Genomic DNA, 16397 nt, shown 5'->3' with positions numbered 1-16397 from the left:
TTGTCAGAGAAACTGGCCAGCGAAGGATAGGCCTAGATTTATACTGTATGAAAAAAAAAACCCTTAGAGAGCCCACCGGAAAGGTAGACAGGCCTTGCTAGGTATCCCACAATGGCACTTTTGGGTGGAAGCTGAAAGGAGGGAAATAAAACCCCCTCACCCTGTCAGGAGGAAGAAGTCCCTGAACCCAGATGAGGCAAGAGGCTCATGTCACTTTGAGGCAAATGTCACTTCTGGGTTTTTTTGGTTGTTGTTGTTTTCTCCTCTTCTAGACAAAGCCACTGAATTCAGTGGTCCCTCCGGAAAGCCAGTCATTTCCTGAGGAGATATCAGGCCAGCCCAGACCTCATTGTTCTTGGTTTCCAGCTATGGCCGCCATTACTTGACAAGTACCAGAGCTGGTCTCTGCTCCTGCAGAGGTTGTCAGAGTTGTTTCTACGTTTCATGCAGAGTCTGTGGCTGGGAAGAGAATTTCTGCCCCTGAGGCATGGCCGGAAGGCAGAACTAGCGGAGTGCTTTATCTGCTGGAGTCTTTCAGGATTCAGCTGAGGTGGGCCTCAGTCGACTGACAAGATGCTCCTGGCTCTGCTGCTCACGCTGCTGCTCTGTGAGTTTTTAGCCTATTTCTTTCTTCCGTTTCCATGAGGCTTGAATTAGTGAAATCAACGGACTGCTTTTCTTTTTCTTTCTCTTCTAGATGCAAGCCTCCAGGCTCAGGAAAACTGTAAGTCCTGGTATTTTTACACGGATTCCTTCTTTGTGTCTTTTCTGAAATTCTTAACCCATGTCAGACTGCTTAGGGTTGGTATTTACAACAACTGAAAAATCTAAAGTGGGTTCTGTCATTATGTACACATACACACACACACACACACACAGGCATTTAGAACAAAATCTTTTACGGTTCTAAGGTTGAAAGAGTGTGTTTTAGAGACAGCGTCGTAGGCAAGTGTTGAACACAGTCTTGGAAGATCTTGGTGGGTTTCTGTTGGTTGGGACTGGAGAGATGTGTTTTTTAAAATCCCAGTGATTCCGTATTTGTTTGTGGTCTTTCTGTCATAAGCTATTTCTTTTTGCATCATACTATGTCTCTAATTGTTTACTTTCAAACTGGTCTTTTTATTTGTTTGGGTTTGGTGTCTGTAATCCGCAGACACAGAAAGATCAGTAGTGAAGTCCGGCTTCGGCTACATAGAAGTTTGAGGGAAGCCTGGGCTACAGGAGAGACTGTCTGAAACAGTACAAAACCAACCCCCCAAAAGTTAAAACTAAAATATTTTTTTCTTCCAATTGTTTTAATTTACAAATGGGAAGCGGTTAACTTGACAGACTATGGAGCCTGAAGGAACAGACAGTAGATGGGTGGCGGGACCCCCTCTCTCCTAAGAGGACCCTCTCTCCTAAAAGTTTAAATAAAAGGACCTTCCAGATCCCCTTTTCTACCCAGCTGGGAAGCTCCGTTCTTATCTGAGCTCTTCTGAGCTTGCACACGGGGAAGGAGTCTGTCTGTCTTTAAAGTCAGACCTATCATCCCCTTGAGAGCTGGTTCGGAACCTCTGATTTTTCAGATTTAAGGAGATTTGTCTTGCTTGGTCAGAGACTCTGAAGGAAGGGGCTCAGCCAGTCCAGGGGTTGGGCTGGGAGTCAGGAAGAAGGCCACAGTTACACTCAGTCAAAAGTTATTTCAGTATGAGAAGAACAGGGATGCTGGGCTGCAGGCTGACCTCTATAGCTTTTCTGAGCTGAAGAATTTGACAGGGCTGAGTGGAGCCAGGGGATGGAGCTGTGGCCCCAGGGTGGGGAGGATTGTGGTCTGTGAGTCTGTCTGTGCTTCCTTGGGCTTCCAGCTCCCTTGGCAACACCTGGAGACAGACTATATATTATCTTCAAGTCATCCCCACTTGAGGGTGGAATCAGTGCTTCTCAGAAAGACATGACTCAGTCCAGAAAGTCAGGGGTTATATCAGTTCTACCATCTCCACTACCGGAACCCAGACATCTGTCTGAGGCTTGTGCTTGGTTTTGTTCGGATTGGTCTGATTTGAGACAGGAGTCTCACTCTGTACCCTAAGGTAGTCTTGAACCCACTGTGTAGCCCGGCTGCCTATGAACTCTAAGTCCTCTTGCCTCAACCTCCCCAGTGCTGAAATCACAGCTGCCACCCTGGCGCCCAGTGGCATGGAGTAGGGTAACACTGAGATTGGGGTAAGGAAGGCGACTCACTCGAGCTGTCTGTGTGTCCCCCCAACCCCCTCCCCTGTCTCTCTTCCGAACACAGGGTGTCATACCTGAAACTCTCTGTGTAGCTCGGGATGACATTGACTTTCTGGTCCTCCTACCTTCCTTTTCCAAGGGTTGAGATTATAGGCACGCACCACACCAGGTTTCTGCAGTGCTGGGAGCCAAACCCAGGACTTCACGCATGCTAGGCAAGCCCTTACCGACTGAGCTACATCCCAGTACTCTCTAGCTCCTGTCTGGATTCTGCCCTGCCAGCCCTAGATGGCTCTTGCTTTTCAAGATCCCCATAGCTTGTCCTCCCCTTTCCCCCCACCACCACCCTGCTTCACAAGACACCAGCTGTAAGAAACATGAGGCAGAGAAGCAGGCAACAGGCTGAAGCTGCTTTGTTGGAACTGGGAGGGGTCGTTCAACCTTTCCCAGGGGTGAAGGATGAGGGGCTGGAGATGTGTGTGTGTGTACATGTGTGTGTGTAGCTACCAGGAAGTTACAGCTTATATTTTTGTAGTTGGACTGGAAGCAGGGTGGGTTCTTTTTGATACTCGGGCACCTTGTTTCTGCAGAGGGAGATGACCAATCAGGCTGGGGCTGAGCCACTCTTTGGAGTTAGGGTTATTGCCCAGCACAGCCTGACTCAATTCCTCATGGCCTGAGGCTATTACATAATATATTCCCAAATATAAATGGGTAGAAGGAAGAAAGGGATGAAGGTGGGCACGGAGGTGAAGGCTTTAATTCCAGCACTTGAGAGGCAGAGGCAGGCGGATCTCTGTGAATTTGAAGCCAGCCTGGTGTACAAAGCAAGTTCCAGGACAGCCGGGCTATTACACAGAGAAATCGGGACTGAAACAAACAGACAAACAAAAGTAAGGGAGGGGTTGTAGTTGGGGGGGGGGCTTCTTCCAGCTAGACTGAGGTGACAGTCCTAGTGGTGGAAGGAGCTTAGGTCCCTTTCAGGCGGGACAGTGGCTGGTAGTTTTTAACCATGAAGAACTGAGGGACCCTTTGAAGGAACCTGGTGAGACAGGTAAAAAGGCAGAAACCAAAGAGCGAAGTTAGTACGACAGTGATTGGATCTGCCAAGGGGGTGATCCATGGTCCCAAGAAGTTCACATATCCTTGCAGAAGATACTGCCTGTCTTTTCTCTGTGTTTGAGTATTTCTAGGAATTGTTTACCATTCTCCCGTAGTAGACCATGTTGGTTTGCTTAGAAACAGCCCTCTTCCCCTAGGAAGGCAGAGATGTCTTGCTTGGGGGGTGTAGGGGAGCACCATTAAGCCTAGTCTTCCACAGTCTTTGGACACTGCAGCCAGGGATCTAATTGATATTTTAGGGTGACTCTGGTTTGTTGTGTCAGGATCAGGTCTTCCTTAATCTGATTGGTTGTTGGTTGGTGTTGTGCCTGTTCAAGCCCTATCACTTGCTGTAGGATGTGAGCCATTGGGGAGGCTTACCTAGAACCCCTTGTTTTGGTATAGGAGAAAGTTCTGAGGGTAAAACACTTTTTAAAAGATTTATTTTACATATGTGAGGTCACTGTTGCTCTCTTCAGACACACCAGAAGAGGGCATCGGATCCCATCACAGATGGTTGTGAGCCACCATGTGGTTGCTGGGATTTGAACTCAGGACCTCTGGAAGAGCAGCCAGTGCCCTTAACCACTGAGCCATCTCTCCAGCTCAGTAAAACACTTTAAAGACAGAGTAAAGGTGTGAGTATGAGGATAACAAGGAGGGGTCCTCCAGAAGGAGCCAGAGTCGTGGGGAGCTGAAAGCTCATACATTGGAGGAGGCTTGTGGTTGAATTTTTGTCTGGGCTCTGTATCTTTGAGCCCCACCCATCTCAAGCCAGTTAGGATTTGTTGGTGTGGAAGTAGCCTCCTTCTGAGGGCAACAGATCCCGTCATCCTATTCTTATCGGGAGTCAGATCTAGTCATGCAGCTCTGCAAAGAACTGAGTTGGTCCTGAAGGATGATACGCTGGTCCCGAAATGTCTCTAAGGCAGCAGGAGAGGCAGGGAGCTTAACTGGTGTAGTTCTGAGTCCCGAAAACTATATCCAGAGTGGCAAAAAGAGGGGTGAGTCGGTGGAATGGGCTCCCTCTCCAGAAGTCACCTGACCTGCTTTTAGGGGTTTAGGGTGCTGACAAATGGAGAATACAGAAAGGCATCGGCTAGTGTGTTTTAGGGGAGGGGCTGCCCAGGGGCCACAGTAAAACTCAACAGATGGCAAAGAACCAGCACAAAAACCAAGAGGGAATACTATACAGCCCTGTAGGGAACATTACGAGTCAAAGTTTAGACTAGCCGGTCCCTTTCTCATGTTCCCTGAGAAGACTTGTTCTCTCCAGGGAAAGGCGGTAAAAGGAAGACTTTCACAAAATTCTGGGTTTTTTTCCCTGGCACTACTTATACTGGGCGTGGTGGCATGGCATTATTATCCCCGCGCTCAGGAAGTGGAGGCAGGAGGTCAAATTTTGGTATATGAGATCTTGTCTTAAGGAAAAAAAAAACCACAACGGCAGGGTGGTGGTGGTGGTGGTGGTACCCTCCTGTTATTCCAGCTCTTGGAAGGCAGGGGCGGGGAGAGTCCTGAGTTCAAGGCCAGTCTGGTCTACAGAGTAAGTCCTAGGTTACACACAGAGAAAAACTCTGTCTCAAAAAAAAAAAAAAAAAAAGAAAGAAAAGAAGAAGAAGAGGAAGAGGAGGGGGGAAGAGGAAGAAGAAGTAGAAGAAAGAAACAAAGAAAGGAAGGAAGAAAGCCAAAGAGACAAAACCTAGTCAGTGGTGCTTTAGGTGATACCTTCAACCTTCAAAGGCGCTGACATCCCTGTAAAGACTAGAACAAAAGAATTGCAGCCTGTGAGCTCCTGGCGTCTTTGAGATGGGAAGGGCCTCTTGGTTTAGAGAAACATTTCCTTCCTACATCAGCTCCACAAGGTAGGTCTGCTGACCCCGCTGACCCCTGCTACGTTTATACCATCCAGGCCCAGCTCTGCAGAGTCAACCCTAGGGGTAAGCAAGCCTGCTGCCCAGGCCACACAAGTGGAGTATGTGAAATGAAGGTTTAACTGGTTTTCTAGTTTATTTCCCCCCACTCTGCAAGTCAGGTTGTGGCCAAACTCGACCCTTTTCTCAGGCCCCTGGCTCTCCTCAGCCAGCCTCTGTCGGGAGGGAACTCCCTGGACTTCCCACCTAGTCCTGGCTGCTGGCTAATCTGCCTTCCCACCCATCCTGCTGGCTACTTTCTGGTGTCAGAGCACAGGCACATTCCCTCAGGGTGACCAGGCCCCTGCTGGGCCATCTGGGCCTGAGCCTAACCCTTCTTCACCACAAGCACCCCCACCCCCAGGCCCCAGTGGCTTCCATTCTCTTTGAGGCTAGTTTAGAAGAGCTAGCCTCTGCTTCCTCTGGTCACGGCCTCCCTGCCTGGAATCTCAACTCCACCAAAGACTACCTGATGCCAAGCCTTTTCCATCCCGTAACTTTTGCTGCCCTGAAGATCACACCCGTATCCGGTTTCTCTTGACCTAGGATTTCCTTTCGTTTCCTTTCCCTCATAAACCCTCTTCCCTTTCCTCCAGGGGAGACTGGGTTCTGCCCAGCCCCATTCCTGTCTCTGGAGCCTCCTGGTCACAGTCTCCCCATAGCCAGTCTCCCTCTCCATTCCATACTGTTCTCTCTCCTGAACCTCAGGCTTTGATCCCGGGCCTACAGTATATTCATCTGCCAGGCCTTCAGATTTCGCCTCAGAAGCAAGGCTGATTTTCACTCTAATCTTTTACCTGGTGTTATCTGTGGCCAGGAAACTCTTCCATTTTTTTCCGGTCCTATAGTCAATCAAATTAGGCATTAAAAAAATTGTGGTAAAATGTAGTCTAAATTTTATTTTTTTATTTTTTTCATTTACTTATTTTTGAGGGCAGGGTCTCGCTATGTAGCCCTGGCTGTTGGGATTCTGTAAACCCCACCCCTCAGTTACCTGGCAGTAGCCAGGTATGCTCTGCCCCAGTGACCTGACACTATAAAAGGGGCTGCTTGCTCCCTCCTCTCTTGCCTCTCTTGCTCTCCCACCCCCACCCCTCCTCTTTCCTTTCCCTTCCCCCCTCTCCCTCCATGTGCTCATGGCAGGCCTCTTCTCTACTCCTCTCTCTCTCTCTCTCTCTCTCTCTCTCTCTCTGCCTCTACCACCCTCTAACTCTCCCATGACCTGAACAAACTCTACTCGTGTGGCTGGTCCCTCAGGGGAATGGATTCCCAACATGGACCCCCCCAGAGGCATTTCCCTTGCACCCAGGCCTCGCTGCACCTCCATGGGCCATATGCCCCCCACTCTCTCCATCCTTCCCCTAACATTGGTGCCGAAACCTGGGACATCATCTTTTCACAACATTGGTGCCCCGTGACTTTTTTTTTTTCAGTGACTTTTCCTTTCACTGGCTATCATGGAACTTGCTATGTAGACCAGGCTGGCCTTGAACTCGGACATCTGCCTGCCTCTGCCTCCTCAGTGCTGGGGTTAAAGGTATGAGCCACTTTGCCGGCCTTTAAAATGTATTAGTGACATTTAGAGCCTCGAATAGTTCTAGAATGTTTCCATCACTCTAGAAGTGAAGCCCTTTCGGTTCCATTGAGAGTCTTGTATGCCCTTTGGCTCAGCCCATCCGCTTGCCCAGCCTCCTCCATTGAACGGCCCCTGGCTACTCTCTGGCATGGAGTCGGAGGCCATGGTGAACTAGAACATTCTAGAACTCTGGTTCATTCTGGCATTACCGTCCTGACCCATCTTGCCTACACTCTGCTCCCAGAATGGACCATGCTCAGAATGCATAGGTGTCTTGTGCTCCTGTTCCTGAAACATGCTGTTCTGGAGCACCCAACAGCTGGCCCGACACAGACTTAATCCTGGGGCATATCCAGCACATGTCCTGGTCCTCTGCAGGGCAAGCCCTTCCTGTCTGCATCATTGACACATGACTAAGCTATAGCCAACTATGCACCAGCCTGCACTCTCAGAGAGCAGGGGTAATTTCTTATTTTCGCTGGACACCCGGTACCTGGCACAGTTGTTGGATGAATGTCACATGGCTGGGAACTTGAAGTGAACACGGAGATGCTTGAGAGTCCCTGGGGGCAGATGGGCCAGCATGTCCTGTGATAACAAGGAAGTGCCTTGGGGACTCATGCTTCCAAGGAGCTCTGTAATTTTCCTGACAATTGTAGGTAGTTCCTCCTCCCCCTCCCCCACAACTCTGAGTCATTTCCAGGTTGAGAGCCAGGTGGCTGGAGGGGGTGGAGGGGCTCATCTTGCTAAGAGGAAAGCCCCATCTCTAAGCTATTAGTGTTTAGCATTGTACCTACCCTTCCCCCTCCCCCCCACCCACAGGGATTCTCAGTGTAGCCCTGGATGTCCTGGAACTCCCTTTGTAGACCCTTCTCTCTTTAGGCTGTTCTGTGCCCTGTTCTCCATTAATGGTTTTGAACAGTTTGAGGTTTAATGAGGATTATGGAAAAAGTAGAGAGCCCTCTAGAAAATATAGTTATACATAACAGGAGGTCTGTGGGACACTTCGAACACCATGTACACCTCCAAGAGCCCAGGTATCCCAGGCCGTGAATAGTGACTGTCCTGTATACTGGTGAGACCTCTGTGCAGCACTTTAGTGTGCTTCTGCTGTGGGGAGGAGGAGTAAGATTGTGTTTTATAGACATGGAGAATTCTCAAGATCTGCTGGGTGTATTATTTTTTGTTTGTTTGTTTGCTTGATTTTGCAAAACCAAAGACCGATGATCAATATCCCCAAAGACTGGGGATATCCCTCAGAGCTCGCCTGGCATGTGTGGAGCCCTGGTTTTGATCCCTAACACTGCCTAAACCCCACACGGTGGCTCTTGCCTATAACCCTAGGACTTGGGAGGAAGAGACAGGAAAATCATAAAATTCAAAACTCAAGCTAATCCTTGGCTACATAGTGGGTTCATGGCCAGTCTGCTCTATAGAACTATTCCAGAGTAGCCAGGGCTACACAGAGAAACTCAAACAAACAAACCACACCCCCATTACCGTACTTACTTGGAGAGCTGCACCTGGGAGGTTGGACTTTCTAGGGCTGCCAAGGCTGCAGAGGGAGTGCCCAGCCAAACTCAGAAGCTTCCTGTTAACAGAACGTGAAAGGAGTTGGAAGAGGGGTGCGCCTGCTCACGCTGTAGTCCCAGTACTTGGGAAACTAAGCCAGGATTGTGAAGGATTTAAGGCTAGCCTGAGCTACATAGCAAGATTATCTTAAATTAAACAAATATTTTTTTAAAAACTTGAATTATTCCAAGACTGGCTGAAAGCAATATACATTCAGTATCTCACACAGTCTGTGGGTAACTACGGCTCAGGATCTCATGTGATAATAGATAGACCATTTTGGTCAAGGTCAGAGTTACTCCAAGGCTGACTAAGCCTGGGCATCTGCTTTTGAGCTGACTCCTGTGGCTGCACTGAAGGCCTCCGTTCTTCATCCTGTGAGACACCCCCTTCTTCTCTGCTCTCATGGGACGTGACTGTTGGCCCAGGGCTGAGGTCCTAGAGGAGACAGCTTGTCTAGATGGAAGCTGTACACGCCTGTGACTGACACAGAAGGGGCATCCTGGCTCCACTGGGGTAGATAGTCCTGTGATCGCCCCGGTGTAATGTGGGAGATGTGAGGGCAGGGCCAAGGGTTGTTTTGTAGGCTGTCTAGAGCAGAGCAGCTACCATGATATCAAAGTTGGTTATGTTCTCTGTTAGGGTGAGAAGCTAGACTGGGCCTGGCTCAGTTTCGGAAATTTTCTTCATTTAAAAATTTTAATGCATTTTTATTTAGTGTGTGTGTGCCTGAGTTTTGTGTGCACTCCATGATGTGCTTTTAGAGGTCAGAGGTCAACTTGCAGGAGTTGATTCTCTCCTACCATGTGGGTCCTGGCACGGCACGGCACTGAGTACCTTTGCTTGCTATGCTGTCTCAACGGTCCTGTTTATTTTTATTTTTCCATGTGTATGTGTATTAGATGGACGTGAGCTGCCGTGTGGGTGTACAGAACCCTAGTTCTGCAAGAACTAGTGCTCTAACCACGAAGCCATTTCTCTTGCCCCCACCCCCACCCCCGGTCTCCCCTGGAGGCGGGGTTTCACTGTGTACAACAGTCTGGCCTGGAATTTGCACTGTAGACCAGACTGGCCTTGAACTCTTGGTTCACAGCGCCCGGCTCCTCACGTTTTCTGTGCTATTTCCCCCTCTTCTGTCCTGTGATACTCCTGCTGGCTGAATGGCGACATAAGGTTCCTTCCAGTGATCCAGGTGCACGTTACACAAGTGGATGTGTGTTAGAGAACTCACCCGTGTCCACACCACCCTCCTTACAAAAGCCACACTTGGTGCTTTACTTGAGTTTTTGAGGCAGATATTCTCCATGTAGTTCTAGATATCCTGAACCACCTTGTTTCGAAAACCTTGTGGACAGCGTTTGAGAAAAACAACAGAGCAGCCAAGTTATAAAACTTGAGGGAAATGAAGGAGAAAGCCATGCCTTTGGCAATGGGTCGAGTAGCGTAGCGGGGCAGTGTGTAGCAGTGTGTGTGAGGTTGGGTCTCAGAGACTGAATGCTCAGACTGTGATCACAATCATAGAGAAAAGGAGCTAGAAAGGAAGGGAAATTATAAAGGCCACGGGGTGGATGCTTCTAATAGCTGTTCACAGCTGCCTGAGGCAGGTGACTTACTTTTGAAGAAAGAAAAGTTCCTTCCAGCTTGTCTTTATTTAGGTGGAACAGAATTCCCTTTGGGGATTCCTGGATTCCAACTGATTAACTGGCCTGGTTAGATTGATTTTTTTTTTCTTTTTTTAAAGATTTATTATTATGTATGTGAGTACACTGTCTTCAGACACACCAGAAGAGGGCACCAGATCTCATTACAGATGGTTGTGAGCCACCGTGTGGTTGCTGGGATTTGAACTCAGGACCTCTGGAAGAGCAGCCAGTGCTCTTAACCACTGAGCCATCTCCCCAGCCCCTGATGGAGTCTTAAAAGGCGGTAAGGGAAGAGAAGATAGGAATGGCACAGGAGTTATGAGTTCTTACTGCTTTTGCAGAGGACAGATGCCCAGCACCCATGTAGGGCAGCTCACAATTGCCCCTAACTCTAGCTCCAGGAACCAGACACCCCTTTCTAACCTCCTTGGGCACTTTATTAATACACATAAACCCATATGCAGAATACACTCATGCACGTGATAAAAATAAACAACAGGGGGCTGGAGAGATGGCTCAGTGGTTAAGAGCACTGACTGCTCTTCTAGAGGTCCTGAGTTCAAATCCTGGCAACCACACGTTGGTTCCCAACCATCTGTAATGAAATCTGATGTCCGCTTCTGGTGTGTCTGAAGACAGCTACAGTGTACTTATATAATAAATAAATAAATCTTAAAAAAAAAAGAATAACAAGGAACAGTAGTATGAACTGTATGTAATGCTTTGTGTGAACTTAATTTTTTTGCATCTATTATGAAGTGGGGGTGGGGTGTTGCTGACTCAGCAATGGGGATAGTGCCTGGCCAGGAGAGGCTCCTAGCGTTTCCTGTAGTTGTCCTGTAGTGTGAAGGAGGAAAGGGAAGAAGGGATTATCCACCAGGTCCAGGCTTCTTAATTACCACAGGCACCTTACCTCCCTCATCGACTAAGATAAAAATATGGAGGTAGGGGAAGTGGGGCTTGGGTGAGGTGTGGCTCAGTGGCGTTCGAAGGGCACTAGCTTCGATTTCCTAGCACCAAGAAAAACAAATTCCCAAGGAATGCAGATGTGTTAGCATTCCCATTTCAACATATATTAGCAGAAAGACTACGGTTAGTTAAAAACAAACAACTTCCAAATAGTCAGGCTTGGTGGTGCACACCTTTAATCCCAGCACTCAGGAGGCAGAGGCAGGCGGATCTCTGAGTTGGAAGCCAGTCTGGTCTACAGAGTGAGTTTCAGGACAGCCAGATATACACAGAGAAACCCTGTCTCAAAAAAACCACACACATAGTAATAACAATAACAACTCTCAACCCTAACTAGGTAAAGGCGGCTTGTTCAGGACGCCGTCTAACCGGCAGCCGTAACTGGGGTGGAAACCACAGTATGAAGAAATGTGGGAGCCTAAAGAACTCATTGGTTGTTTATTTCTGCCAATTCTGGGGAACAAACCAGGGATCTCATACATGCTAGGTGTGTCTACTGCTGGTCTACACCCCCAGCTTGGACATTATGGTGTTCCAGATTATTCCGAGTGAAGTAGATTTCTAGAGACGGAGACGAGATGAAGCCTTAAAACTCCCATTTATTCTGTGACGGATAGACTCCAGCCATCATTTCCTCGGTGTTTTCACCGGTGCTTACGACTGACGCTGTATCTCCGCGGAGGTGGTGCTTGTCTGCTACGCTACACTCAAAAGTCCTAGATTTGCTCCTCAGCATCTCATAAGCCAAGTGTGGTGGCCCCTGCCTGGGAGCCACTGCAGAGGGAGAGGAAAGCCTGGGCCAAGTGGGACCCACTGCTAACAGCTGTGGGTTGAAGTAACAAATGTCTTGCCCTACCCAGAGGTGGCCTGTGGGCTGTTCATTTCCTGCTAAGAGGTCAAATCTTGAGAATGCCTCACTTTATTTTTTTTTTTTAAACTGGGTCGTTTCTTAATTTCTCTATTTTATGTATGTGTGTGAAAAATCACTGTGAATGGCAGTATAATTTTTGTCTTTTTCCTGTTTATATTCATGTTACCATTTGGAGGACATAGACCCCAAAACCGTCATGAAGAAGCAAGCAGGGTGTGGGCAGCCATCTTTGCTTTGAGAAGTTTGTACGTGTGGGAACCAGTTAATTACTCTATATTTTTTAAAAAACAGAGTCTTACTATGTAGCCCTGGCTGGCGTACAACTTCTCCCACCGAGCCCTCGCCCCTGCTTTATGTGGGTTGTTGTAGTTGTTATTGTTGTTGCTTTGGTTTTTGGGTTTGTTTGTTTTTAAGGCAGGGTCTCAGTATATAGGCCAGGTTAGCTTCAGACTTGCAACAGAGCCCACCCTTGACCTTGAACTCCCGATCTTCCTCCCTCTACCTCCTGAGTAGACCCTTGAGATTAGAGAACTTCTGGATTCAAAAGGGAAATAAACAAAATCCAATTATGAGGATCAGAGTCTACAAATGAACCAGCTGAGCTCACTGGCATGGCTTGCCTAGAGAGGGCTGGTCTCGGGTTTTGTTCTCTATCTCTTTTCCTGGTACTGGAGCTGAACCCAGGGCTTACATGTGCCAAGCAAAGAGAATCATGCTCTCTGCCCCTCAATAAGGCAATTTTGTGAGTGTTGGGTTTGCTTGTTTGTTTTTGTGGGAGGGGGTGTTCATTTGTTTTAGACAGGGTCTTACTATGTAGCCCCTTTAGGGCATCGAACTTGCACTGTAGATCAGTCTGGTCAACTGAGTAGATGTTAAGGATACATACCACCATGTCAAGCTATTTGTGTGTGTGTCTATGTGTGTGTATGTGTCTGTGTGTGTCTATGTGTCTGTGTCTGTGTCTATGTGTCTGTGTGTCTGTGTGTGTCTGTATGTGTGTGTCTATGTGTCTGTGTGTGTGTATGTGTTTGTGTGTGTGTGTGTGTGTGTGTGTGTGTGTGTGTGTGTGTGTGTAGACAGGGTGTTAGTTTCTTCTTTACATTTTTAAAAAATTCACGGGCTGGAGAGATGGCTCAGCGGTTAAGAGCACTGGCTGTTCTTCCAGAGGTCCTGAGTTCAATTCCCAGCAACCACATGGTGGCTCACAAGCATCTGTAATGGGATCCAATGCCCTCTTCTGGTGTCTGAAGACAGCTACAGTGTACTCTTTTACATTACATAAATAAATCTTTAAAAAGAAATTCATTTGGAGGAGGACAGCCATTCCACACACAAAGGCCAGAGGATAGCTTGCTGGATGGAGCAGGGTCTCTCCTTCCACCATGTGGGTTCCAGGGATTGAACTCAGGTCATCAGGCTTGGTGGCAGATGCCTTTACCCGATGACCCTCTCACTGGTCTTTTTTTTTTTTTTTTTTTTTTTTAAAAAAAAAAAAAACGTAGTAGTGCTGGGCATTGTACCCAGGGCTTCATCATGCATCCTAAGGAAGCATTCTGGTAACTATGTTACCTCTTAAGGGAGCCACTTCCTAATGGCCTATGGGGGCCATTTTCATTCAAACCATGATACTTTAATACCTTGTTCTAGATTTTTTTTTTTTTTTTTTTTTTTTTTTTTTGGTTTGTTTATTGTAATTGTAAGGGTGTGTAAGCCTTCATCTGTGTCTCTGTAAACCTGGCCTAGGGACCCAAGAAGCCTTGATCCGTTGAGAGAGACCCCTTTTCGGGTTACTTATCAGATGTCCTGCATATCAGATATTTACATTAAGATTCATAGTGGGGGGGCGATGGGCTAGGGGGGTAGGGTGGGGAAGCTCCAGCTTTACCGAAGTGATTGTCCTTAGCTTGGTGGAAGCAGGTTTGGTGGTGGACGTGCTGGGAGTGCAAAGAAGCCTTCTGCAGGAGTTAAGCAGTGTTTCTGTAGTTGAATGCCCCTCCTCCATGGCTCCCCATGGCGGCTCTTGAAGGGAGAGACCGTCTGTGGTTCTAAACAGTTTATTGATTGCTCACGGTGGGAAATGGATGCATAAAGTACCATATCTACTTCTCTAGTGGACCTGAGATTAAATACCCTTTACAGGAGAAATGTCTGGGAAGGGAAGCTTACTGGCTAAGCCCTCCAGGCCTCTAGGTACCTCGTTAGCATGGAGAACTCTGTTTTGGACCTATGTGGCCATAAGACACTTTTCTTTTATGTGAGGAGCTGGCGTGTGTCCCAGGCCAGGAATTTGGCAGGGAGCAGGGAGTCACCTAAGTCTCAGGTCTGTGCCCAGAGTCTCTGGGGTTCAATCCTTCCTGATGTGGTCTTATGTCCCACACTCTGAGGCCACTTAATGGCAAACACCTGATGACCGCAATATAGAGGGTTTTATTGTTTCTATCTACGTACATCTATTTCAGGTAATGGCTGCCTTTTCAAAGCTTGCTTTTTTTTTTTTTTTTTTTTTTTTTTTTTAATCTAAGGCACTTTCAGAAACCACAGCATACGTTCACTATTTCTGAGATATATGTCTAACTTAGTATACATTTTTGTTTGTGGTACTAGGGATTGAACCCAGGCCATTTCACATGCTGGGCAATCACCCAAACCCTGAAATGCATCTGCAGCCCTCCCTCAACACGTCTATCCGTCTGTGCTTCTGTCCGTCTATCTATCTGTCTGTCTGTCTGTCTGTCTATCTATCATCTGAGATTTTACAACTTCATTGGCTTGCCTGAGATATACTATGTATCTGAGACACACTATGTGCCTGAGACACACTATGTGCCTGAGGCACACTATGTATCTGAGATACACTGTTGGCCTTGAATTTTCTATAAACCTACAGCTCTCTAACTTTTTAAACTTGAGACACAATCTCTCTCTGGTGACCTGGACTGGTCTTTAGCTCATAGCAATTGTCCTGCCTTAGCTTTCCAAATGCTGGGACTTACAGATGTTAGCCCCATACCTGACCAATGCTATGCCTTAATTTTGTGTGATGTGATCTGTGTTTTCCCACGGGATCTTGAAAACAATTACCGGAGGAAGCACATTCCTGGGCATGTCTGACTTTAGGACAGAGTCACTGTTTATTAAGCAACTACTATGTACAAGTATTATATTCTTTCTGGCTACTGGCTTATATATCTATCACAACAACTTAAGAAATAACTCCGTTTTGACAAAGACTTATTTTGTGTGTGTGTATGTGGTATGTTTATGTGTTGTGTGTAAATGTGTTATGTGTGTGTGTGCTGTAGTGTGTGTGGGAAGGTGTGGGGGTGTATGTATGTATATGTAGTGTGTATGTATGTGTGTGGTGTATGTGTGTGTGGTGTGTATGTGTAGGATGTGTGGTATCTGTGTGGTGTGTTATGTGTGGGGTGTGTGTATGTGTGGTGGTGTGGTGTGGTGTGTTGTGTATGTGGTATGTATGTGTAGGATGTGTGATGTGTTATGTGTGTGTATATGTGTGTGGTGTGTATGTGTAGGATGTGTGTGTGTGTGTGTGTGTGTAAGATGTGTGGGGGTGTGTATGTGTGTGGTGTGGTGTGTTTGTGGAGGATGTGTGTGTGTGTGTGTGTGTGTGTGTAGGATGTGTGGGGGTGTATATGTGTGTGGTGTGATGTGTATGTGTAGGATGTGTGGTGTGTGTGTGGGTCCCTGTCCCTCTGAACAATGCTGTTTCGGAGGTAACAGTGTCTACCCTCCTCCTGTTTTGCCTCAGCTTTCACCATCAACAGCATCCACATGGAAAGCCTGCCATCCTGGGAGGTGGAGAATGGGCACAAACTGACCCTACAGTGCCTTGTGGATATCAGCACCACCTCGAAAATCAGGCCTCAGCACGTGGTGCTGTTCTATAAGGATGATGTGCTGGTGTACAACGTCTCCTCCACCAAGCACACAGAGAGCTTCCTCATTCCTCAGGCTCGGGCATCGCACACGGGGATGTACAAATGCACCGTGATCCTGAACAACAAGGAGAAAACCACCACTGAGTACCAGCTGACAGTGAAAGGTGAGTCCTGGGGCTTGGGCGACTCACGCACACACGCTGGTTCCCCTCACCGCCCTGCCTGCTCACTCCCTGGCACCCTGACCTGAACCTGTAGGCTTTAGAAACTCCCGCTGTGTTAGGGCAGAGCTTCCTCCTTTGGGATGATGTCCCGTCCTTGGGAACACCTTTCTCCATCCTTAAGTCACAGACTACACCGTATTCTCCCAACCCCGTTTAGGAGACAGTCTCCCCACAGCCTGAGCCAGCTCCATTCTCCTGCGCATGCGCTGGCATTACAGGCACGTGTCTCCACACCCTGCTACTGAGTTTCTTTTAGCACTTTCTCAACAGAGTTGTTTTCTCCCGGCTGAACCAGCCCTTACCGAGTTTGTGCCCCTCTGTGACAGTGACATACCGTAGGCCGTGACACATGAGCCAGGCCTTGCTGGTGCACACCTTTAATCCCAGCGCTCAGCAGGCGGAAGCAGGTGGATCT

The 16397-nt window shown here is 47.8% G+C and overlaps 1 protein-coding gene across 2 annotated transcripts in view; it reads left to right on the top strand.

Annotated features, from left to right (window-relative positions):
- The first annotated feature begins 371 nt into the window (after positions 1-371).
- PECAM1 (platelet and endothelial cell adhesion molecule 1) overlaps positions 372-16397 on the top strand; it is a 55083-nt gene continuing 39057 nt past the window's right edge. For both annotated transcript variants that reach the window (XM_080923602.1, XM_080923601.1), the window contains exons 1-3: positions 372-607; positions 698-724; positions 15629-15922. In XM_080923602.1, the coding sequence (XP_080779728.1) occupies positions 574-607; positions 698-724; positions 15629-15922 (355 nt within the window). In that variant the 5' untranslated portion in view covers positions 372-573. The remainder of the gene's footprint in view (positions 608-697; positions 725-15628; positions 15923-16397) is intronic.

The sequence above is a fragment of the Micromys minutus genome (assembly GCF_963924665.1).
Source record: "Micromys minutus genome assembly, chromosome: 10".
In the NCBI taxonomy this organism is placed as follows: Eukaryota; Metazoa; Chordata; class Mammalia; order Rodentia; family Muridae; genus Micromys; species Micromys minutus.
This window is presented reverse-complemented; position numbering and strand designations above follow the sequence as displayed.